Source organism: Calonectris borealis, chromosome W, assembly GCF_964195595.1.
Source record: "Calonectris borealis chromosome W, bCalBor7.hap1.2, whole genome shotgun sequence".
Taxonomy (NCBI): Eukaryota; Metazoa; Chordata; class Aves; order Procellariiformes; family Procellariidae; genus Calonectris; species Calonectris borealis.
The window spans coordinates 1,796,151-1,820,632 of NC_134351.1; the positions used below are offsets into that span (position 1 = coordinate 1,796,151).

Consider the following 24,482-nt stretch of genomic DNA (forward strand, 5'->3'; position numbering starts at 1 on the left):
TTAAGGTGAGGCTTACTTAGGATAAAACAATATCCAGTGCTTTACATTCAATTCTTATATATTGCTTTCAGGCCCGGAGTATTACTACAACATGTTTTTGTCTCATATCTTTATGAAAATGTTGCCCCTCTTAATTATTCTGATTGTCTAGTATTAGATAATGCTTTTGATTTTTTGTTGTTGTTGTTCTCCGGTGCCTGTCTTCATCCCCTGCCCATCTTTTGACTATTGTGTGTTTCAAGAATGAGAAGGTAAAACATGGTGAATGGGTTTTATTAGAGTTTTTGTTTCTCTCTAAAATAAATTTGCCTATTTCCAGAGTGATACAGGTGTTCAGGCTTAGATGATCGTAATTATTTCCTCTAGACTGAAATTCCGTGCACATATGAAAAGAAAAGGAGACTAAAGATGTTTATGAAGTCAGATGCATCTTCACTCTAAATGAAGGATTGTCTCTCATAAATGTTCTTCCGTTCACAGCTTTTGAGTGTAGGTGCCCGGTTGCTCTGGGCTTACTGAACGTGGCCATTCCTGCACCTCCAGGCTCTGCGAGACAAACGCGGTGGCCCACGACAGTGAGGAGTCTTTGAGGTTTCTTCAACTTGTTAAATATAATTTCCTCAGACGGCATTGAAATAAACAGTTGTTTTGTTTAAATACCTCATTTAATTATGAAAGTTTATTTTTCTGGTCTCAATTAGTGCATGTACTTGATATTAAGCTCATTAATGTTCCTTGTCTGCAGAACGCAGTGTTATTTATTGGTTGCACAATTGCAGTGATGGCTACGAAATGGCAATACCTGCGTATCCTCTGATTAACTTCAGGGTGCTGAAAACCTGTTGCAGAGGGTGCAGTGAGCTTGTTCTGACTGGATTAGACACAATCGATCCTTAATGCAGCTGTATCATTCAGGCAAATAACCAACTATTAGCATCAAACCTTTCTTTTATGGGATAGTGTGATAATCTTTACAATCTAATTGATTTTGGTGGGACTAGTGAAGGACTGAGGCACCATTTAATATAAGTCTGGTGGAATATGGTCTTTGATATTCTGTCTTCACATTCTTATAGTTTCAAGTATAGTTTTGCCACAGCTATTTTGTTTTAAAAGCACGCAAACAGAGAAATCACATACTGCCCTGTAATAGATGCTATTATTTGGTAGATTACAGAAATAGATTGAGCGATTTGCCTCAGTCTCTTGGTTTGGGTCCAATATTTCATGAACTGAGATCAGTGACAAAAAAATTGGTCTGGTATTTTCATGGATTAACAGAATATGCATAGAAGGGACCATGGAGCTTGGGGTGGGCAGCACCGGGGTTGGTCCCTCCCTGCGCTTGAAGCCATCGCCCCACGGGGGGCATTGGGCAAAGCTTGCCGGCAGCACCATGCGGGACACCCTTCAGCAGGCAGCGCAGCCTTTCCCATCAACTTGTATATGTATGTATGTATAGACACAGGCACATGTACATAGCGTGTGTGTAAGTAGGTGGTTTGGCCTTTGGGGCGTCTGGGAATTAACCTTGCCTGTTTAAGCATAAGCTGTAGCCCAGCGAGGTGAGTCAGTGGTGAAGTGCCACTTTTGCTCTTGAAATTCCTCGCTTTAGGTTGTTCAAGCCAGCTCTGTAGATTTATTTTAGTATAGGTTTTAGGATTTAATTTCTTTTGCATTTTGATGGTACTGTTTAAAAAAAAATAATCTCCCTTTGTAATGATACTTGCTGGGGCATCATAACGTCTCTCTAAGAACCATTACTGTTTACTGCACATCAGTGTAAGTGCGAAAAATCCTCTTCCATGTCAAAAAGATCTCTTTCCCCTAGCATTGCGCTACATTTTGGGGTGTGATGCCATTCAAATTACTGGTATTAATACCTTCCTTTAGCTTTGTATCTAGTCGGTGGACCTTCCCTGGATCAGATGCCGTGTCATTTGTACTATTTTGTGAACGTTATTGCACAAACTTTGCTTAAAAAAAGATTTCTTTCTTATTGTTTGTACTTCACATATAGCACAAAGCAGAAATAGCTCATTAACGTGATACTTCCATTACCATCGGATGAGATTCTTTGTGATGTAAAATGTGCTGTTCAAAACCTCACTGAAATAAATAGGGTATTTTGACGGTGTATCCTATACCGGTAAGGAGAAGTATGTATATATAACCCAGGTCAAGCCCGAGTTAGTAACTGAGCCGAGCTAAGCACCTCTCTCTGCTGTTTAGATGTTGGAAGAGGAGAAATCGCAGCCGGACGCCCAGTGTCAGCAGCCGCTGCTGGGACCCGCTTGTCCCCCCGGTCCGCGGGACGATGCCTCCCGGGCCTCTTCAGCGCCTGCCCCGCGCCTCACCTCTCCCCGCAGCCCCAGCACAAGGGCCGCCTGTTCCCCTGCCAGCCCCTGCCTGCGGCTGCCCGGGAGCCGCGCCGGCGAGCACGCTCCTGCCCGGGTTAGCAGCCGAGGAGACGCCGAGCAGCTAGGAAAAGCTAGCTGTCGCACAAAGGGGGACAAGCCTGGAGCCAGCTGTTAGCCCTGGTGCCAGGGAAGGCGTTCGGATTTGCGTCCCTCAGTTAAGAGCCCAAAAAATTTCATTTAATACTAAAAGCATTTTCCTTTTCTTTTTTTCCCTTTTTTTTTTTTACCCCCCCTCTTTTAAAGAACAGAGTATTCAAAAGTTCTAAAAAAATGAAGACGCTACCTGCTGGCTCCTCTGATGAAAACGTGGGCAGGCTATTTTTTCTGTGAAGGGCAAAAGATAGCAAGGCCTGGGAGGCTGTCCCTGGAGGACACAGGGTATATACGTTTCTCCGAGGGTGAGGTGCTTATAGGTATAGGATATCTAAGTGTGCAATGGCTCATTTATTTCAATGAGGTTTTTCCTCAGATAATTTATAATTCTATGCGAATTTTAGCATCATTTCTCTGCTGAAATGAGTCAGGTTTTCAAACCTCTGAGGCAAAAAAAAATGGTGCTGATATTCTGGCTGTCACTGTCAAAAGTTACTGTGCGGGGCTGGTCCTCATGTCAGGAAGGGCCGGTGTCCGGAGACCTTCACTCGCGTTAGCGAGCACTGAGAGAGTCCTGCACTCGCTCCCCAGAGTGCTCAAATCCTCTCCTTCTCATGCAACCAGACTTAAACAAGCATAAGAAAATTTTGAATGCAAGAACTATAGATTAAGGCAGAAGTAAACTGTTTCATGGTCCTCATAACAATGTAAATAAACCCTGCTACGGCTGGTAACACGTATGTGTTCATTGTATACAGACAAATGTGGAACTGTAAGTTCAGCCCATTCTTCAGTTGCTCAGAACTTTTCCCCAAATATGCTCCAGCTCTGTGTTCCCTGTGTCTGGTCTGACTTCGACACTGAATTCTCCTTTAATAATCATTCTTTGCAGGGGAATCGGTCAGGCTCCCTTTGGGATGCATTTGAGACATAGGATATCAGAGGGAACAATCATTAATTTTCAAAAATGGTAGAAACGCACTAATAAAATAAGGAATAGGTTAAAGCAAAATCGCAGACTGAACAGACCGAAATTTGCAGCCACTAAAATTCCAATCCCTAATACAATTACTTCCCCCCCCCCGACAGGTTTCCCTTCTTCAGCCTAACCAAGAACTAAACCCCAAATGTAGGGCAGCGGAAACCTGAATTAGAATATTCTGGTCGAACTCATCTCTCAAAAAATATGTCAAACACGAAATCAATGTAAACACTGAATTGAAGTCATTTATAGAAATAGCTCCACTTCCTTTTCTCTGCAGATGGAAAGAGTTGTCTCATGCCTCTCATTCTGCCTACCAGAAAAAAGCCAAGGTGCCCTATCTCCCAGGGCAGGGGAAAAGGGAGTGGGGAATCAGATGACTTGCATTTGTGCTTTGGAAGTTGCTTAAATTTTCTACTTAATTTGATTAATTTTTCAAAGTACACCATGGAAAGGCAAGTGGCTTCTTTATTGATTGATTGGCAATCCTATGCTGCTTTTATTTTCCGCAGTTAAACAAAAATGCAAACAAAATATTTATGAAGCAATTGTTTAGTTTAGTGAAGATAAGCAGTGTTTTTTTCTAGAGGTATTTAGAGAGCAGATACTTGTGATTCAGTGTTTGTCAGAAAACAGGAGCTGCATGTAGTTCTTTCTTTGTCTCTCCTTTGATTGGCATGCATTGTGTCAATTAATTGAATATATATATATATATTTACATTCATGCTAAGTTACTGCCTCTGATAATAATGGAGATGCTTTTTCTGCCTTACCTAAAGAACAAGTGCATACTTGAAAGTTATTCACCAGCCTTTGTAGGTCAACTTCTTCCATGGAGCTTTGTTTCAATTGTCAGATCATAAAGCCACGGAAGGGTATAGATCGTGTTGCGTGTTCGGAGCGCAGGTAACAAATGGCACATTTTAGCATTTGATCCTCTAGGTAGAAAAAATTAATCAGATGTCTGACAAGATTTGTTATTTGTCTGTATTTCAGGCTCCCTTTTTTTTTTCTTTTCCCCCCCCCCCCCCCCCCGGCTTACAACAAATATTACTAACGGGTACTTTTAGGTTTTAAAATATGGACAACAGTACTCCATGCAGTAAAAGACTTGAACGATTAATGCTACCCTTATGCCTCTTTTGAGTAGTTTTAGCCATGGGGCTTGGCACTGCCACCATTGTCTTTGTGCCAAAAAATATCCGCAGCGGCTGCCGCATTCTAGTACTAGAGGGTTGTCTCGAAAATTCCGCAGTGAATGCGTCGGGTGTCTACATCGCTGTAGACGCTCTCTCTTTTTTAAAACATTTAAAAAAAAAAAAGGAGAGAGAAATCTTTAGCTCTTGCAAACCTCAGAAAATGCACAGTACAGGCTGGGGTGTTCAAGTGACTGAAAATGATGCATAATGTACAGTAAACGTAGAAATTCAGGAGACGCTTTTGTATTTGTGAGCACAAATAGTTGCTTAAAGAGCCTACTCTTGCATATTATCAGCACTCTTGCAAATTTTATTATCTGAAACAAATGTGCCAGTGAATTTTAAGCAGAAAATCAACATCAAGACTGTAGCTAATTTTAAATGGACAGTTTATACAAAAGATATTCCCCCCCCCCAAAATGAAGTGTCATTACAAAAAGTATGATAATTTCATAATTACAGTTGATAGCGAAACTCTAGGTACGTATAGCTTTTTAACAGTTTCTTGACTTTTTCATAAATTTCAGTTATTTGTTCTGAATTGAGAAGGCAGATTTCTAGCTGTATGTGGGAACAACAACAACAACAGAAAAATGTAATAAAGTTAAAGGCTTACACTATCAGAATGAAATGTGTTCACTCATGATCTCCAAAGCTATCTGTTTGGTGGTAAAAGTGGATGCTATAGATGAAATCTTTACAAGGAGCATAATCCTAAAAAAAAAAAGTCAATCTCCTGCTGGCTGCTGTGCCGCTTTGGTACCTCACAGACTTCGACAGAGTCCTGGACGAGTGCCCATTGATGTCATGGAAACACTCAAATTACTGAGAATGATTCATGTCTATGCTGTTCTCTTATCCTCCCCCACACAAATAGAAGTAGATTTTAACCCTGACAACTTGTAATTTGCAGTGGGTTTATTTTTGTATCTGGATAAATATTTTTTAACAACTGAAATTAAGATGAGGCTGCCTGTGTCTGATACGATAGAAAAGAAGATTACCGATACCCAGGCAGCAGCGAGAAGCGCGTTCAAAGTACCTTGTGTCGCTGCTTGTACTTGGTTCCCCTCGACCCTATTTTTCTGTTTGGGATTTTTCCCCCCCCCGTCCTCACCGCCTGTTATTTGCATCGACTTTCTGGCCCTCTTGGGGTGACGGGAAGTAGCACACGTAACTCCAGGCATGCCAGCAAGACATTTTGTTTTCAGATCTCGGCATTGGACTCGGGGATTCACGATTAAAATTTCATTGTCGTTTCAATCTTGAATTATTTCTGCAAAGGCTTCCAGTACTCTGAACCTGAGGGGGGGCTATGGAGTGGGTGATCCATCGTTCTTGTATAACCAGATACAAGTGCTTTCAAAAGTTATTACATGCGCAATGTCCTACGAATTGCAAATACATTTTGGAGGTTCCCATGTATAAGTAACTACCTAATCGAGAAACAAAACCAAGCTACAGAGTCTTAAATTATTATGGGGAGAAAGGTGATTTTTTTATTCCAGACCACTCATAATAGTCACACTTTATCAATAATACCTCTAAATGGTGATCAAACCTAGTAGCTGTATATTAAAGGAAGGGCTTGTGGACTCAGTCAGAATGTGGCCGTGCCATATTGGGAACGATTAAAATTAACTCCATCATCCTTTGTCTAACGATCTGCCTCACCATGGGTTCTTTAGGAAATCTGGGGAAGCATGAGGGGACGTGCCAGCTCGTGACCCCTCACCCACCGCCTGCCTTGCTCGGGCCCCTGAAATTTGTGAGGTCGGTGGAGATTGTCATTATTGCAATCTGGTATTTCCAAACGCAGTTAAAGGACGTTTTTTCATGGCTTTGGTAGGTGTATCGGCACAGCGGCTTTATCTCGGCGGCGCAGGGTTTGGTGTAGGGCTGTCGCCGCACCTCGTACGCGGGGGCACGCGGCCGCCTGAGCCTGGCTGCTAGGTGCGGAGGTGTCCCCGGCATTGCTGGGAGAGGCAGGCAGAGATAAACTGAGCATCTGGTCCCTAGTAACTGGTACTGTGTGTTGTGGGTTTTATGCCCCAGCCTATAATAAAAACTTTAATTTTATGAGTGATTTTTACTGTGTTCTTGGCTGTTTTGTTAGATAATACCTCCCTCCCTCCCGTGATTATCCTCACCATAAGGGTGGTCTTTTAGTGTCAATATGTTTTGTATCAGCCCTCTTGACTGCTCTTTGTCTCCGGAGCACGTGGTGCGGTGCTGCTCAGCCATGACTTAATGCTTTGCAGAAACCACCTCTTCCCTTCTTGATTTTGCTCGAGTCTGGCCATTCAAACCTGAAAGAACCTTTATTTTCCTTTGTAAATATGGCATAACTGTAACTGGTACTGCAAGTCAGGCTGTTGGATCTGAGTGTTAAAGGCTTCCTGGGAAAAAAGGAAAAAAAAAAAAAAAAGGGTACTTAGGGCTGGCAGAGAGTCTTGGCAGTCATTGGGCCCCCGTGCAAGTCCCAGCGCCGCTGGGGCAGCCCCAGCGTTGGTAGTGAATGGCGAATTCCCAATGAGCGTCTCTTTCCCAGGTGTAAATTCCATCATCACCGTGATCACGGGGGAATTTGCTCCTGGGAAGGAGAGCGGGGAGCCGCGTCCCCAGCAGCTCCCGGGCGAAGCTGGCCATCCGGAGAGCCGGTGAGGGACTGGCCGTGCGCCCCGCGCCGTGCTGGGACAGGTGGGGTGCCGGGGCGCTCGGCCCCCGAGCCCGAGGGGAGGCACGCAGGAGGTCTGCCCACACCTTCAGCCAGCCCGTGGAAGCCCGTTAAATCCCGGTTCCAGGAAGCGTGTGGAGCAGCGCAGCCGAGGTTGGGAAGTTTATTTCACATCACCGTCCTCAGCATGAAAAAGCGTTAATCCCGTTCTGTTGCCTACATGCATTACGCAGTCAGCAGTGCCTACTTTACATATGTAAACAGCACTAGGAAAACGTGGTGAACATCATCTAAAACGCTTGGAGAAGCGATATCTATCTGTTTATATCTGTTATACATCTATTTTTATTTTTTTTTGTTAACAGGTAAAACAGAAAGGGGTTCATACTCATCATATGGAAGAGATTCGAATTTACAGGGTTGCCACCAGGTAAGTGAAAGTCTGCTCAGCAGAGGGGTTGTGATAAATACTCTGATAAATGAGGCTTGCTTCTTAAAGTTGTACATCTTAGGGATAGGCTCCATCATAAACGGCGATGGCTGCAGATGTGCCTTTCTCAGAAACGGGCTTTATTTGCAAATGCAGGTTTAAAGCTCCTGCCTGAGCTTTTCTAGCGAGGATACACTTACTGGAGACTATGAGTACTCGGGTTGACCTAACGCCGCCCTAGCCAGAGCTGCTGTGAACTACTGATTATTGTCCCTTGCAACAATGCCGCACTGTTCAGCATGGCGGGTCCTTCCCAACAGCCCAACTTCAGAAATCACAGAAGTGGAAACACACCGCAGAGCTTTGGATGGCTACTGCAATAAATTATAGTTTTCATAGAATCTGTATGATGTTGTGTGAAAACAAGGTTGTATTGAGGGATAAAAATGTCTGTGAAAATATGATTTGTTGTCCCTTTTTGTTTCTGAATTGTTTTTGGCTGGAAGTCAAGGCCAGCAGGCTAACAGCAAAGCCGTCTCAAGGGAAGCATGCGTGAGCTAGAAAAATAAGAGTAGTTTAATTAAATAATAAAATGCCAATGTAATACAAAGGTATAGCATGTGTGTGTGTGCGCCTCTCTGCACTTTGCATTTGCATACTTTTAAGTCTCCAGAGAAAGTCTGAGTCTAAAAATACTATCAATAGCCAAAAGTCTGTGCTTTGTTTCAAGACAATTGATTTTTTTAAAAGACACTTTCTTTTTCATTTCAGTAGCAATATTAATCGTGTGTTTAAATTCATTTTGTTCTTGAAGGGTGCTAGGCTTCCTTTCCTCTTCTAAGTGCAGTAGCTTCGCACTTTGGAAAACTATTGAAAGAATTTAATAGCCTTCTTAATATTCAAAGCTTTATACTGTTCAAATCTGCCAGGAAAAAAAAAAAACCAACCAACAAAAAACCAGCCAAAATGTATATTATTTCCCTATATGAAAAGGAAATACTTGATCCCTTCTTTCCTTTCGTGTGTCCCTGTTCTTTAATAATGTGGGGAAACAGTCTATTCTTATATTGTTGGGTTTTTTTTAAACATTTAGTGTAGAAAAATGAAACCATTTGAGCGATCAAAGAGCAATTCCTGTTGGGGTGCGCGCGTGTACGCCATCAGCAGCGTCTGCAGGCCGGGCTGTGCTCTCGGCGGCTGTCGCGGCGTGTGCCGGGGCCTGTCCCGGGGCCGGCCGGGCTCCCGGAACACAAGCGGTGGCCGGGAGCGGGGCCCTCAGCCCCGCGGCCCCGCTGCCGAGCCCTGGGTCCCTGCGCGGGGCCCTGCCTGCGGGCCTGCTCGGGGAGCGGAGGCAGGGTGGGGGCAGCCCCGGGGAGCCGGCTCCGGCGGGGCCCCTGCGCCGCCCCCTCTGCTGGCGGGGCCGGCCTGAGCCCGCAGGGAGGTGAGGTTTGCTCTGCTGCCGGGGAGGCCCCTGCGCCTGCCGCTCCTCGTCCCCCTTGCTTGAGTTTTGGGGACGCTTCCTGCGCGAAATGTCACGTGCTGAGCTTGGGCTGGGAGAGGCGACGAGGGACGGCGGCTTTGCCTTGCTCAGAGCACAATCACACGTTTAATTCTGTGTGGAACAAACTGAAAGGATACAGAGCTGCTCGCTGGTGAAGGTTTCCAGGCCAAGCCTTGAAAGTAAGCTTAGTGACGCCCTGAACTTTCACACACGTCACTCTTCAGTGAGTCGGCAGTGACCTACTGATGCCACTTGCAACGACCAGCACAGAGAAGTGCAGACCGCCTGGAACCCCACCCTCGCCCGATCCAGAACAACTGCAGTAGCTCTTAATTAATGTTAGGAGCCGTTGCTAGCTAGTCCTCTTCGCTTCAAAATCCCTTGTATGCTTTTGCTTTCTATTGTTAGGAGATAGCAGGATGTGTTTCTGTCCCCGGTGCTTGCACAGCGCTGGAGATACTGTCCCCACGTGTAGTAGCACCCGGCCAAGGGTGAGACCCGTCTCCTCTGCAGCTCCAGGCTCCTGGAGATCCCACTCTGCTGCTCTCTTGGGTCTGCTGCGGTTTCACGTTTCACCCGAAAACATACTTTTTCTGTGCTGCATTTTGCTTTTAGTTTTTCTTTCAGTCTTACTGTGTTTGAATGATCTCGTGATACTGCAAATAAGTTAGAAATTGTTTCCGAGTTCAAAATGGCATTACACCTAAATAAGTTATATGGTCTATATATGCCTCGTGCGTGGAGTCTTAATGTGACTCGTACTGCGGCCTCTTTGTGCACACCCGTATATCTGTGAATATCTGCAGGGCACAGATGTGCATTTTCTTTAATTTGGGAGTAAAAAGTTAATCTTAGAAACTAAGGGCAGAGGTGCAGCTGTGGGCTTGAGAAGGCGGTTTGCTGTAAACAGGTCATTTTTTCTGACGCATCCTCAGCTTTATGTCCCAGCCAAAGTGAGGCGACATTTTGCACAGGCTCTCGGTGGCAGTGGAGAGTGACCTGGTTCCAGATACTTCCCGTGTCAAATGATATGGAAATTACTCGGTGTGATGTTACGGCAGCATCACCGCACCGGCGGTGCTGGGAGCGTGGAGGGGTTGGGGCAGCTCGGACGGATCCCGTGGGGACGGCTGGCGGGAGCTGCGGGCCCCCACCCAGCCCTGCTCGCGCCTGGCGTGGCCTCTCTCGGCCAAGTGACAGATCCACAAACAGCTGAAACCCCTCGTGGGGAGCTGCCGGGTAATTGCCATAACGAGGACGGTTGCCTGCAGAAACGGGCAGCACGGTTTCCGCCTCGTCTTTTCATGCAGCACCAACCCCCTGCAGCAGAAGCCCACACACCGCTCCCGCTCGCCAGACTTCTCTTCTGGTCCAGAACGCAGGAGAGGACAAACCTGAAAGTGCTGGTGAGCTCCTTCATAGTGCGTGAAAAAGAGGATAAGCCCCGACGGGCAGTGCAAACCAGGGAGATGCTGAGCACCGCAGCGCCGCTGCCTGTCCTCTGTGGGGGGGAGTACGGTCTGTCGAGATACCGGGAAAAAACCAACATTCCAGTAAAGAAGCCAATGGCTGTGGTTGTAGTATGAGAGCTAATGCATTTTTTTCACTGAATGATAGTATTGAATAATTATTTTTTACGCTTTGGTGGACCAATTCTGGAGTTTGCTCAGAATTCAGCTGGTGCAGACATGGTCAGCTCTCTGGATGGATCCTTGATTGTATCTACGTGGCAGTGCCCTGTGGTTGTGTGGGGTCAATGAAGAACTGATGGCGAAGACCCTACCTACCCACTCTCCTTTTCTGTGGTTTCATTCATGAAAATTTGAGGAACATTAGGAAGATATTACAATAAAAGTGCCAATAATAAAAATTCTAATCCATGGAATAGGGTCTGTCTTTCTACCGTATGCATCCACTTTCTTGAAGTATAATGGAGAAGTGGATGAAGCAGATGACCGGTGCCCAGACAGGAAGGAGAAAAAACATTTCTAAAATAAGAATCTCTCGAATTCCTGAAAGGTACAGAAGGAATAATGCTTAATGCCGAGGCTGGACCATCTGTTGTCTGTTCTTCAGGCTGCAGAATTACCAGGATCCACCAAATTATTAACAAGTATGAACCTTCAGGCTTAAAAGAAAATTAAAAGCTACAAGCCTATTGCAAGATTTCTAGGATGTGCTTTCACACGTATTGAGAAAGATTAGCTTATCTAGACAGAAGATATTGAAGAAAACTTGGTGAATTCCAAAGGAAATATTGGTGGTGGTATTGCGGATCGTTGAGAATCCCCTGAAGCCTTGGGTTATCCGAGGGGCTGGAGTAGCGGCAGTAGCTGTGCGAGCTCCTTTTTCCTAAACCCAGGAGGAGCATGCAGATTTTGTTGATTTCTGAAAGGTAAATTGCTACCTCCAGATGTGATGCATTGCTCTCTGTAGATGAGTTCCTGGAACAATTAAGGAAAACTAAATACCTAACGATATTGAACTTGCTACCTATTAATCTTCTGGTAGGAAAAAAACCAACAACCCCTCTTCACACAAACAGCAGCAATGATCTGAGGTTTCATCTCCACGCTGTGTTCACACCAATGAGAGAAGAGGTCAGATACACAGCAACCCATTTACTTCAAGATGATTTTTATTTCCGAGCCTAGGGCCCAATTGGGCTCTCACTGAAAACCATAGCAAATACAACACTGATTACAGTGGGAATGGAAGAAAGCTCATCTTGGGAACTATTTAATTCCATTAGAGAGAAGTCATCTAAGAAACATGTACCGAAGTTGTTGTCAAGACACTTTTGAAACACTGGCTTCATTGAAGTTAATGACAAAAATCTCATTTCATTCAGTGAAGTCAGGATTTTGCATGTTGTCTTAATTCTGTGCTACTTACCATTTCCCCAAAGATCAATTTTTTTTTATATTGTGCTGGTTTTGGGGGGGATTAGCAAGGCAGTAGTAGTAAAAAAAAGCATACCTACTTGATTTCTCTAACTTTCTTCTGGTTTCCTGTATTAGTCTGTATTATTGGATGGGTACTCAGATTGTAGGGGTCTGCACGTGGTAATGAAGAGCAGCGCATCTGCTGCTTTATTCAAAGAGCTTCATGTAGATCAGCACGGTAAAGAAGTAAAGGCAGAAAGCGCTAGAAGAAATGATTTGGTGGGTAGAACGGCGCATCAGCCGCTCGGCTGCATCAGCGGTTGCAGAGCCAGGGCTGGTGCAAGGGTGTGCGTGAGCGTGGCGGTGGGAGCAGGGAAACGCTCCGCAGGGAGCGTGAGCTGGAGGCTCAGCTTGTGTAAATCACCATGCTTCGGTTTCCCAATGGCAGCTAAAAATGAGGGGCTGTGTTAATTCTACAGTGTTTATAAAACACTGATATTCCTTAGTGCAAGAGGATCTGGATACACAAAATACTATTATTAGACTAATGGTAACGCGTGCTGCTTACAGTAGTGTGGCTCCACTAATCGGTTAATGGTCGATGAGACCGACTTTGAGTAATCCAGAGCTATTGCGCTTTTCTGGGCAATAGTTAATTCAAAAAAGCAATGAATAAAGAGAACTGTAAAATGAGCATGATGGCCAGAAAACATACACCATAGATTTCCAAGGCAACGCATGAGATTGTATGTGGGAATAAATTAAACAGTCCTTTGAAAATTTGGATTATGCCTTTTTGGCAAAAGCAGAGTAACAGATACTTAGCTTTTAAGGTGTTTTAACTTAAAGCAAAATCCCCAAATCCTGAGATGACTTGTTTTTACTACTAAGTCTTTTAGAAAGTGAGTCTAAATGTTGGTTTTGGATGTACTGATTTACTTGATGTTCAAGAAATACTCTCAGAGGCCAGTTGGAACCGTCCCACTGTTAAAAGCTGACTCTGGAATGAAGTGTTAAGGTAAAAGCTAGTGGAGTTGTACAAGCTCAGCCAGCTTTTTTTTTTGCCTTTTTTTTTTTTTTTAAATAAAACGCAACTGCTACCAAAATACAATAAACTTTATCCAGATTGAGATCATCATCTGCTAGCCTTGATTCAAGATACCACGGCAAAGAGAAAGGCCAACCACCGGAATGACCTCGGCATGATGTTAACTTTGTTTTTATTGCAGCTTCAGTTCAAACAAGCAGCATTAGAGGCTGCAACAAAATGGCTCCTTCGTGCATTTACAATGCCGTAGGCATCTGAGGGCAGTCCGCCCAAACCTGCAGCAGCTCTGTGGCTTTCCAGGATTTCCTGAGGGACTGTATCGGTAGCAATTTATTCAAGGAATCCAATCAGAAAGGAGTACGCTCTGAGATCCCGAGAAGTCAGAGGGATGCGACTAGCAGGACAGCATTTCTGCAGAGAGCATCTCTGCACCGTGACACAACGTATATCATTTAACTGGCCTCTTCTCTCTCTTCCTTTCAGTACTTTTTCTCCGACTCCTCTCTTCCTCCTTGCTTTCCTGCGCTCCCTTCTCTCGCTCCAAAACCTCCACCCCACCCCGTCCCTCTGGAAGCACTGGTGCGGGTTTCCAAGAGGCTGATGATCAAGGGCACAGCAGGCTGCCGTGGCAAGTGAATATGCCAGTTCTGGCTGAGGGTTCTAGAAACTCATTTAAAAGTTCATGCAGACTCAACCAGAGTTCAGCCTTCCTGTAGCTGCTAATGTTTTCCTGTATCCTCTCCCGTCGGATCTGACTCCAAATGTTTGTTGGACATTGCAGTTTCTTTGCAGACACTACAGGCTCTTTCCTGACGTCCCTCCTCCTGCGTGGTCGTGGATCCTCTCTCCTTTTTCTCCATCTTTTCTTACTCCCCTGTCCCTCTGTGACGGGTGAGAGGCGCCTTTGGCACACGATGGGGCTTGTGGCCCCCTCTCCGTTCAGCTGGGTCAGCCAGCGTGCTTTCTCAGAAGGTTTTCTTATTAGATGCAGGTGGTGTTTTATCCTCCCTGTGTCATAGCTCGCTCCAAGGGGAGAAGTCATTGGCTTTTTCTCCTTGAGCAGGTGGCCACGTGGCCGACACGCTCCCCGCTTCCCTCCTGTCCCGTCCCTTTCTGTCCCCCACCTACAACAGCAGTCTGAACGTTTCCCGTGGAGGAGGGCAAGGAAAGCCTTGGATTTTAATATTTGAATGTTTGTGGCTCAGTGAGCGTAGCGCAGGGGGATGTGACATACCTTTGACAGAAATATTGCTGGAAAACTTTAAAATGAGCGTAATGGAAATGAAAGACACGGGCGGCTTCTGCAGCAAGTGCATATGGATTAACTCAGCCCAGCTGCCCGTGCCCGCCTGTCTGTGTGTCCAGTAAGGCTGTCAATCCTTGCATAACGCTGCTGTTCTCATGCTGAGAAGGGAATGGACAGAAATAGCTATTGCCCATTTTCCTTTTTCTTCCAGAAGTGCTGGGACTTCCTTTTTCTGCTGTGAATTATTGAATTGTTGCAACATCTCTAATTATATGAAGAGGAGTCCAGCAAAGACAGAAGGGGGGGGAAAAAAGCAGGAGGGATTATCTTTTTATCTGATATGTACTTTTAAAAGGTCCTTCTTCAGTGCTTCATTCAGCATGAGATTGAGACTAATGCATATTCTGAAATCAGGCTTCTGATTTAAGCCGCTAAAGAAGAACTATTACAAAAATAACTCTGGTAGCATCGCTCGGGCGCTTCCCGCATCTCAGAGACCTCACCAGTGAACGCACGAGTGCTGCCCCGTGCATTCAGATGCTCTTGGTTTTCTTGAATTTGTTCAGCCACACGTTCTTCAGTGTCTTGCAGAGCACTTTGGGGGTTTGCTTTCTTTTTTCCTTTTTTATGGCCTGCCCACCTTTTCATAGTAATCAATAAAAAAGCCGGTATCGTGAGTGCGGACAGGGAAGGTGTGAACCGAGGTGGCGTGTGCGTGCCTGCGCACGGAGCTGCTGCGCTCTGAACTGCTTCTAATTTGTACTTTGTTCGTGAATGTCAGGGCAAAAATCTTTCCATTTTATTGGTATAGTATACAATAAGTTATTAAATTTCGTCTCTCTAATACACCTGCAGTAAAATAACAAAACATTACTGCACTTAAGGAACATGTGTGTGTGTTGCAATGTTCCACCCCTCCCTTCCAAACAGCTGCTTACGGATTTCAAGATCCATTGTATATATTCCCTAGAGCCCACCTCTAATAATCGAGACACATCTGCCATTGCAGTATTATAGGCATATGTAGTTTTATTGAAAACTATACCTGTATATAAAAAAATTAAATAACTCCTACCTCAATTAAATTGGCAAGCTACTTTTTCTGAAGATCATATTGCAGACCTCTGGAGACACAGCGAGTTCATTTTATTCTTCTGTTACAAATTACTTAGTATTTTTTTGCTTAGTCAAATAACTAGGTTTCCTCACATTTTGATAGCAAGATTCCTTTACCTATAATAATTTCTCCTTCGTTCTCCCTCCCTATAAAAAACACACAAAAGCTGTACTAAAGTGATAAAAGGTACCTAATGTACCAAGGAATTTAGGCTCCTACGAAGTCTATTGCTAATCCATTTTTTGTGATTAGATGTGCAGTGTCAATGCCCTTAACAAAAGCTCCAGCGCTTTGTTTATTTGCTTTTAAGTATTTGAACACTCTGACTTCTTGACTGGGCGGTATGTACTTACCAGCCACAGCTGTGCGTGGATGATGCGCTCCATAGGAAACACTACAAAATAGAATTACGCTGTATTGTACGTATAGCCTTTGGCTAAAGTAAACGCAAAGAGGAAGAGCCCCTTGCCCCAGAATTCCTCCTGAGCGGTTACAGCCATGCTAACCTCTTGTGTAGGGATAATCTTGCACGTGGGGTAAGGAGATGGAGTAGGTGAACTCTGCATCTGGCTTTCCCTGACTTTGTCAGTGCGCGTTCCTGTCCCAAAGACGAACGATCAGTGTGAATGGAGAAAATGCTGGCTACCGTGAGGTTGGTGGCAGAAGTCCCATTGCGTTCAGTGGGGCTGGGAAGCAGAATTTTGCCTGGTAACTTCTGTGGTGATTTTTAGTTGGAGAAGATTCATCTCTCGTCGTTTTTGCTCGAGCATCTCGCTTTGGGAGGTGGAATCATTGCTCCCGCTCCAGAAATTAGTTCTAGCGCCCATAAACTATCCTCCTGTGATCGAGGGAACATTGTGGACTAATGTTTTTGATGTTACAGCACTAAAATAATGACATAAGAGATAAAATTTCCATGTTAATCAAATGTATTAAAGGAACAGACTTAAGTTCAGATGTCTGAATGGCTCATTTAGCAGAATTCCTCATGCATCCAGAAAGACACGGTTTCATTGTCCATATCATAATTGAAGAAATGCTAAAACCCAACACTGCAATTTAGTGGTAAAAGGAGTGCTTTTCTCTTAGCCCTTTGGATCAAATGTTAAGCTGAGGGCTATTTTGTTGGAAGTGAGCATTCCAAGGGCACCTTTCTGGAGCTTATAACCTGGCAACAGAATAACACTGCGATTTGTAATGTGCAATAATAGGTTTATGTTGTGGTTGAGTGCTAATAGGAGCTTGGTTTGCCTTCGCAGTCGCTGCACTCTGACTTTCTGTGCTGTCATGAATGTGATAAAAAGGGGAATGATGCTTGCCTGCAGTTGTACAGGGGCAGGCTGTGGGCTCGCTGTGCTGCACGTTGCTGGTTCAGGTCTGGTCAGCGTTTGATGGAAGACCTCCAGCAAAAAGGCAGGCTGGGCTTTGACTAATTCTGGCAATTTTCAGGTCTCAGAATTGACTACTGAGCACTGCAGCGTACAAGGGTGATAGCTGGGGATGCTCTCCTTGGCATGTAAGGTATGGTTTGGCAGGTTTTGCTAATGTAAATGCATAAACCCTAAAAAGCAAAAAAACGGTCCATTTTCATTGCATACTTGGTGCAAACAGTGGCATTTATCAACCGTTCATTGCTTTCTCCAAAGATGACAGTCTCCTATGTAGCTGTGCGTTCACGTCTCGGTGGTGAACTACCTGTTCCTTTCCCTGGCTCCGTTAATAAGCCATGTTCTTTCTGAATCACTCGCATAACGAGCCTTCTAGGCCTGTTAGATAACCCAGCTCAGCTCAGCTGCAAGGTAGTGACAGTTCAAGCAAGTTCTGAAGAAAAATACCACTTTTTGGACTATGAGAGATTCTTACCAGTGCAATGATTGTGAGGACAAGAATATAGTCTCACTAAAGACGCTATAGCTTTAGAGCTTTACTCACAGAACCATTGAGGTTGGCACGTCTGGAGGTCAGCAGGACCGTGTCCAGATGGGTTTTGAGTATCTCCAAGGATGGAGACTCCACAACCCCTCCAGGCAACCTCTTCTTCTTGTGTTTAAGTGGCATTTCCGTATTCCCGGCTGTGCCCGTTGCCTCAGTTGTCAGGTGGTTTGGGTCACTGACTTGCAGAGGGTTCAGTAAATCTCCGGCTTTCGCTGGCAATTTTATGCAAACACGGAGAGAGGAGGAGGAGCTCATGTGCATGCAGTGGGTACGCACAGGTACACAACATGTGTACACAGCAGATAGTCACACGTTTAGATGGTACAAAGGATTGTGATAGACATAGCTATCAGAAATGGGTTTCTGGGGGAAGCTTCAGCATGCTAGTATTGCCCTAATTTCTGACACCTCTCGGACAAAATAGTCGTCTTCTGGGGGCAGTTGTCTTTTGAGACAACAAAAGTTGTCCCTGTTTCTCCCACCTTTTCGGCGGTTGTTACCCTTCCACAGGAGGCATCTGCCTTCCATAGCTTCTCGCCCGTTCTGGCTCCTCTCGGACACACCTGGTTTGTTTGCTGTCGGTGGGGGGTGCTTTTCTGTGTGATTCTGAACAGAGCTTGTCTCGGGCCTGTCCAGGCCATGGCTGGGGGCTTGGCATCGCCCGGTGCACACAGAAATAAAGAGGGTATTTTAAATATGATGTCCTTCAGGAGGCCATCGTGTTTCTGAACACGATGATCTCCCACAGTTGCCACAAACCCGCATGGCCACTTTTGTAGCGTTTGCTGTACGCTGTCGCATTGCTCATTTCCAACAGACCATTTCCAATAGCCTTTTTACTGCCCAGAAGTTACTCCGTTCTCCCACCACCCCCTCTGACATGTGGTTACCTGCTGCTTTGCAGGGGAATGAATAGCATCTTTAATCACACTTAATTACCATGCGACTGCAGACAGGAACTTCACATACAGAGCAGCTCAAGATGGAGAAACAAGATCCTTTACAAGCACACATAGATACGGAATGCTAATTATTAAAATAATCACTATTTTCAAAACACACACTACACACAAAATTTAGTCAGGATCTATACTTTCTAAGACAGCTATTCTACAAGTCATAAAATTTCTCTCATTTTGCAAACTTCTTTACAGTGTTTCTAGTTGCAATATAAGCAATCTGTAAGTTGTCCAAATCTCTCTGAGTTTCAAAATCTAGCACATCTCGTTTTGTTTACACTTTGCATGGGCTAATAATTACATTTTAGGTCATTCAAATACAGAAGTAAATAGTTCAGTACCTGGATACACGAGAAATCAGTGTTTTGACAAACAAGTGCCATACATTTAGACCACAGATCATTCTTGCGGCATTGCCTGTGGAATTTCTTCACCTGTTTTACTGCACGCTCTCTGGGAAGGTCCAGATAAACACAAGCCCACGATCTGTATATTTTTAAGAGCTTTCACATTCCAGTAAACTCTCGCCACCTGATTTTCACAGAAAGCTGTTTAACTTCCTTCTTGTTAATAGCTGGAGAAAAAAAGAAATACGTTTACGTCCTACTTGAAAGACTGTGTTTGAGTATCGCAGCATTACTCCCTCCGTGTCTGGTGCCAGCCTTAGCCATCAGTCCAGCCTGGCATCAGCACTGACCTTCGTGATATTTTTTCTTTGGAAGAAGAGACTCTAGCCATGCTTCTATTATTGTGTGATTTATTTCTTTGCTTCTTGGCTTAAAAAAGGAGCAATTACTTTTGACAAGTAGAGATTTCAGGGAATGTATGAGGATATGAGTCCTACCAGCTATTTATGTATGGAATAATTAAAAACAATGACTAAGTTCTGCTATCAGCCTGCCTAAAAAAAGAAAACCCTCTGATACCTCAAGCACACAAGCAACATCAAATGGCTGTAGAGTTGTCATGGAGCATTCCCTACTTCTTTTCTAATTCTTCGTCTTCGCCCATCTGAAGACGCTTTTCCAGCTTGTTTTAATTCAGCATTAAAATACTTCTGTGGGGTAACAAAGCGCAGTGCGTTCCAGGTGCATCAGGATTTGGGTCCCTGAGTCCCACCTGCGGTGCATCTGGCCGTTAGGTGCCTCCCCAATTACCCGAAGGGCTCCCCTGAGAGCTGTGTAGCTGTTCCCAGAGGAGGACCGGAGCCCCGGTTCCCTGCGAGAGGTCCCCCGGGGTGGCGGTGCCCAGCGGCTCTGGCCGGGCCGGCACGGGCGCGCAGGGCGGCTCTCGTGCGGTGAGCGGCTCCCGCAGCTGGGTTAGCTGAATCATCCCCCCTAATCCTCCGCTCGGGAGCAGAAACCCACGTTTTCAGTGCAGCGATGCCTAAGTTAGGACTCCACATCTGTAGACTGGGGGCCATCAGCCAACGACTCAGCAATGCCTTGTGGTGTGTCTTTCTCGCTTCCCCTTTCCTGTTTTGCTTGATTTTCATTGTTCCCCTTTCGTAGCTTTTTTTCCCCATAACTGACTTGTGTTTTGCTGCAGTCTGTGGCTGGTGTAACGACGGCTCTGGTTAGAGGGCGAGGGCTCTGTGTCAGGGGCTGGATGTGTCCCCGGCAGGTGGAGGAGCAGGGCTGGAGCCCTTCCTCGCCTCTAAAATGTGCATTTCGTTCGGTTGCAGCCTGTGCTTCCCCCGTGCAGCCATCCTGCTCTGTCCTGCCTTCTCAGCCTTATTCCGCTTGGGAGCAGCATTTTTAAAGCATTTTTTTCCCTCCCCTCTGGCTTTGAAAAGTGCCGAACGCATTGTTGGTGCTTAATAAATAATAATAACACAGGAGCCAGGTATTTCTTTATGCCTTTGCAGCAGATGAGGTGCGTGTCTGCCAGGCATTCAAGTCTTGCTGCAGTATGTTTAGCAACAATGGAGAAGTTAATATTTTTATTTCGTTTTGAAGTTAATGACAGAATATAGCCATCTGTCTGCATGTTTATAGGTCTGTCTTTTTTTTTTTTTTAAACTCCTTTCTTTCTTTGAAAATGGATCCTGGTTGACTGTCAGGAGAAAACATTTTTTTTAAATAGTCAAGATATAGGCTATACTACAGTTAGAATTACAGATATTTCCCACATCCTTGTCTTTCAAAAGTGTCTGGGGAAAAATGCATATAAAGCCTAATAAAAACCAACTGTATCACTGAAATATAACTCACTTGGGTATTTCTCTGTCTCTGTTTTTACATACACTATAATATACAGTGTTACCTTTACATTGGATAACAAGGCACTGTCACAAATCCAGGTTTTGGGGAGACTTACATTTTTATTATTTCATGTAATGCAAAAATGGCAATTAACTGCCCAGCATATTATAGCCATCTACAGAGAAAATTAGGAAGAAGCTGCCCATTGATTCATGGCGCCTTACTGTCGTGTCTTCCCCATGCCACGGAAGGAGTGATGGGCTACTGCAGCTTCCCGACCTCGTCTTTAATGTATCTGTTGTGAACAAGAAGATACGAAATAGGTTGTTGCCACAGTTTGAAAATCCTGCTTGCCGCCTTGGTCCTGAAAAGTAAAATTTTAAGAACCTCAGACAAAGGTTTCGTGAGAAGAGTCGCCCTCTGCCTACGTCTTGCTGGGAACAGAGCTCCTCTGCCTTTTTCTAATGCCCTTTCAGTGACTGTTGTCCCAAACACTACTGAGTAGTTGCATCCTGGTTCACCGCTCCCCTCCTTTTAAACCTTGGATGTGGAAGAGTGATAATTTTCCATGAATCCTTACTATTTTCTCTTTAATATGTATTTCCAGTTTAAATCAATCATTTTTAGAAGTTTTATTCCACGATGACCAGTCTTGGACAGGCTTTGCAAAATGATTGATTCCTAGCCCAGCTTTGGAAGACTTGTGAGAAGCCACATTTGCAGTTAGTGCAAGTCACCCCTCTGCTCTTCTGGCAGCATCGGCAGAGTGCTGTAGCAGCTATATCCTTCTTCATCCCCGGGCGTGAGATACTGGAGTCACATATGGAAATTTCTACTGCTTGTCATATTTTATGGGCACATGGCACATCCTGATATCGTAACGATAGATTTGACGTGATCGTACACGTGTAGGGCAGCACAGACAGTTTTGGAATTGCAAATGTACAATAGGAAGAGACACCTTTTGCTGCATATTTTTAAGTAGCCCAGCAAGGATGAAGGAGTCTTCTTCCTCATGTACTCTTGCTGCTGTGTCTCAATAGGAGAACAACGATGCTGTGCCAGTATCATTTAGTTTTCCAGTTACTAGAATCTTATTTTGAAGTTATGTGGTTTTACAGATTTTGCCATGTAACTTCTGGCTCTTTGCTTTTTTTTCTGCTTCATTCCTTTATCAATTCAATTGCTCTAAGATATGCTGTATGTATTTGCATGGGACGTTAAGTAAAATCAAGAACAAAGCAGTATCTCTGAAACTTGGCTCTCCTCTGTACTTGTGTTCAGCCTGGTATTTCTTTTCTGTAGAGTAATTCAGCATAGTGGCTTTGATTTATTTAAAAAAAAAAAATTCTTTCAGATAAACTAATTACGCATTTTGTGACAACTTTTGTCCCTAGTATTATTCTGAAGTGATGGTACCATCCCTGCGGAGCTCTGCTGCACGCCAGCTCTTTTCTGCACCTTTTGGCTATGAAAGCGTTGCTGTATCTTGTGTTAGTGCCGTGAGTGCAAGCTGGGGTAAAGGACTATGTAAAGGAGACATAAGAGAAGACCCAGAGGGAGGCAAGTCCCCATGCAGTCCCATACTGGCTTATTTAAATTGGCACCAACGCACGCGGGCACTTCCTTGGACTGGATGACTGGTGCTGGTTTCCCTGGAACCGGCGGGATCGCAGGGTGGGAGCAAAGCTGCTCTGCAGCGAGAGCAACTTGCTGCCTATCTCTAGGCAAGATAAACCGTTGCCTCTGCAATAGCCAAGGTCCTCCTGGCCTTTGCCGTGCAAAAAGGAGGGAGGAAACGCACCGCTTGGACAGCGAGCGGGGTGCGTAGAGGGTCTGCTCTTCCCCAGCACCTGAAAGACCACCTCTGTGGGAGCCCAGTAGGCGAGATTAACTGGAATAAGGGCCTGCACAGCCTTTTAGACCGAATCAAGCACCGTATCTTTTGAAATAAGTGAGCGTGCCTCTATTTACAGACAGATTGGTCCTCCCTGAATTTAGGCCGGTCACTAGATACATCTGCTTTAATTTCTATAATAGAGATGACGCGCACAGATGAAAATTGTACCGTAAGGGCGAAGTGTTGCTGACTGTTTTTCTTCACGCGTAAGAATACTTGGGTTACTATATTTGCAATACATCTCTACCTGCAGTAGGAAATCCCAGGTGTACTCCCGGTGAGCGCAGGAAAGTGCTGCGGTAATCCCTGCACTCCCGCACCTCGGGGTGCGCGGGCACGGGCAGGCGTTGGGTGGGCGCTGCGTACTAAGGAGACAATCCTGAAGAGAGACATAGACCAGAAACGCGAAGGTGTGGAGCCGGGGCAGTGCCTGGCAGGGGTGAAGCAGCCACCCAGTGATCTTAACGCTCCAGGCAATGAAACCTCACCTCCCTGCCTCCCTGCCGCTGCGGCCGGGGATGCACCCGGCTCCTGGTGCACGCTGCGCCAACATGGATGCAGCTGCAGCGTTTTGTGCTTCAGCTATTCATTGAACACATGCGGTCTTCGTTTTTGCTTAAAAGCATTGGTTTTTTCCCCCTGCGGTGCTGACCTAACTGGGAGGCAGTTTGCAGCACGGCGAGCTGGAGCGGGCTGGGGCGGCACGCTCCGCTCTGACTCACTGAAATACCAGCTTGTTATATTTTTACCTGTGTCAGCATAAAAAGGTGCTTTTTTCCCCTTCCAATTTCTCATAGCAGCTGAATTTGCCAATGTTGTGTTGTTGTAGGGTGACTCTAATTTTTTGTCCTGTCTTAAGCGCAAGGTGACCTAAACTTTGCAGACTTTACTATGCCGTTGCACTTTATTCAGCCTCAGCTATATGCTGTGTTAGAATATATCAGTTTCCATTGAAGAGCACGTACTTCAGCTGTGTGGAAAAAGATTGCGAGTAGCAGAGGGAAATTTAAAGTAGAGGAAGAAAGAAAGATCCTATTTTAAATACCACAAGTGTCATTAGTTGGTTTTAGGCATATTTGCATAACATGGTTCTGTAAAAAATAAATGTGACTTTATAACACTGAAAAGATAAGGCTCCTGTAACATGAAACACGATTTTGATACTCAAACTGCTCAAGTTTAAATTTTTAATAGTCCTTTCCCAACAAAATGATGGCAACGTACACCAGTGTCATGTCTTTCATCGTTCCTATCTATTCGTTTACTTAGGTCCTAGGAAGCTCGTTGCTGATCTGCTGGAAAGAACCTGATTTTTTCAGTTGCTGTCTCATTCGAGTGGGAACACGTCCGTCCTTTCTTCAGCTTTCGTGTTCCTATGTCCCGGGGAGTTGGAAGGGCTGCGGACGGTGGGTCGGGGCTGGCCGGGCACGGGGGTTCCTCCTCCGCTGGGCGCCCGCCTTGGCTCTGCCGGGTCGCGGCGTGCCGCTGCCTCGGGCGCGCAAGCGTGATTTATTTCCAGTTCTTGCGTACCGTTAGCTTCAAGTCCCACTTCTTCCCTCCGCTTCCTTTGCAGCGAGTGGCTGAGGTTTCACTTCTCTGCTCCTTACCCCAGAGCAGGCGCATGCTCTTTCACAGAAATGTGTGAGCTTTACCTAACGAGGCATCCTTTCCAAACCTGTGTGACGCAGATCCACGTTAGCCACCGGCCTTGTGTGACGCTAGATCATTTGAGGACACGCAAACGGCTTTTACGCTGAGGATAATGACTTTTTTTTCCCTAGAAGATCTTGCTTCCCCGTCAAAAAGGGGGAGGCTGTTGTTTATCTTTCAGGCTGATGAATAGTAAGAAGTTAAAAAAAAAAATCCTCTGGGGCACTTAAAGTATT

At 45.1% G+C, this 24,482-nt stretch overlaps 1 protein-coding gene across 20 annotated transcripts in view; it reads left to right on the forward strand.

Moving 5' to 3' along the window:
* The window catches only part of LOC142074887 (transcription factor 4), a 236,140-nt gene that overhangs the window by 105,562 nt on the left and 106,096 nt on the right, over positions 1-24,482 (forward strand). For all 20 annotated transcript variants that reach the window (XM_075135834.1, XM_075135829.1, XM_075135827.1 and 17 more), the window contains one exon: positions 7,737-7,801. In XM_075135834.1, the coding sequence (XP_074991935.1) occupies positions 7,737-7,801 (65 nt within the window). The remainder of the gene's footprint in view (positions 1-7,736; positions 7,802-24,482) is intronic.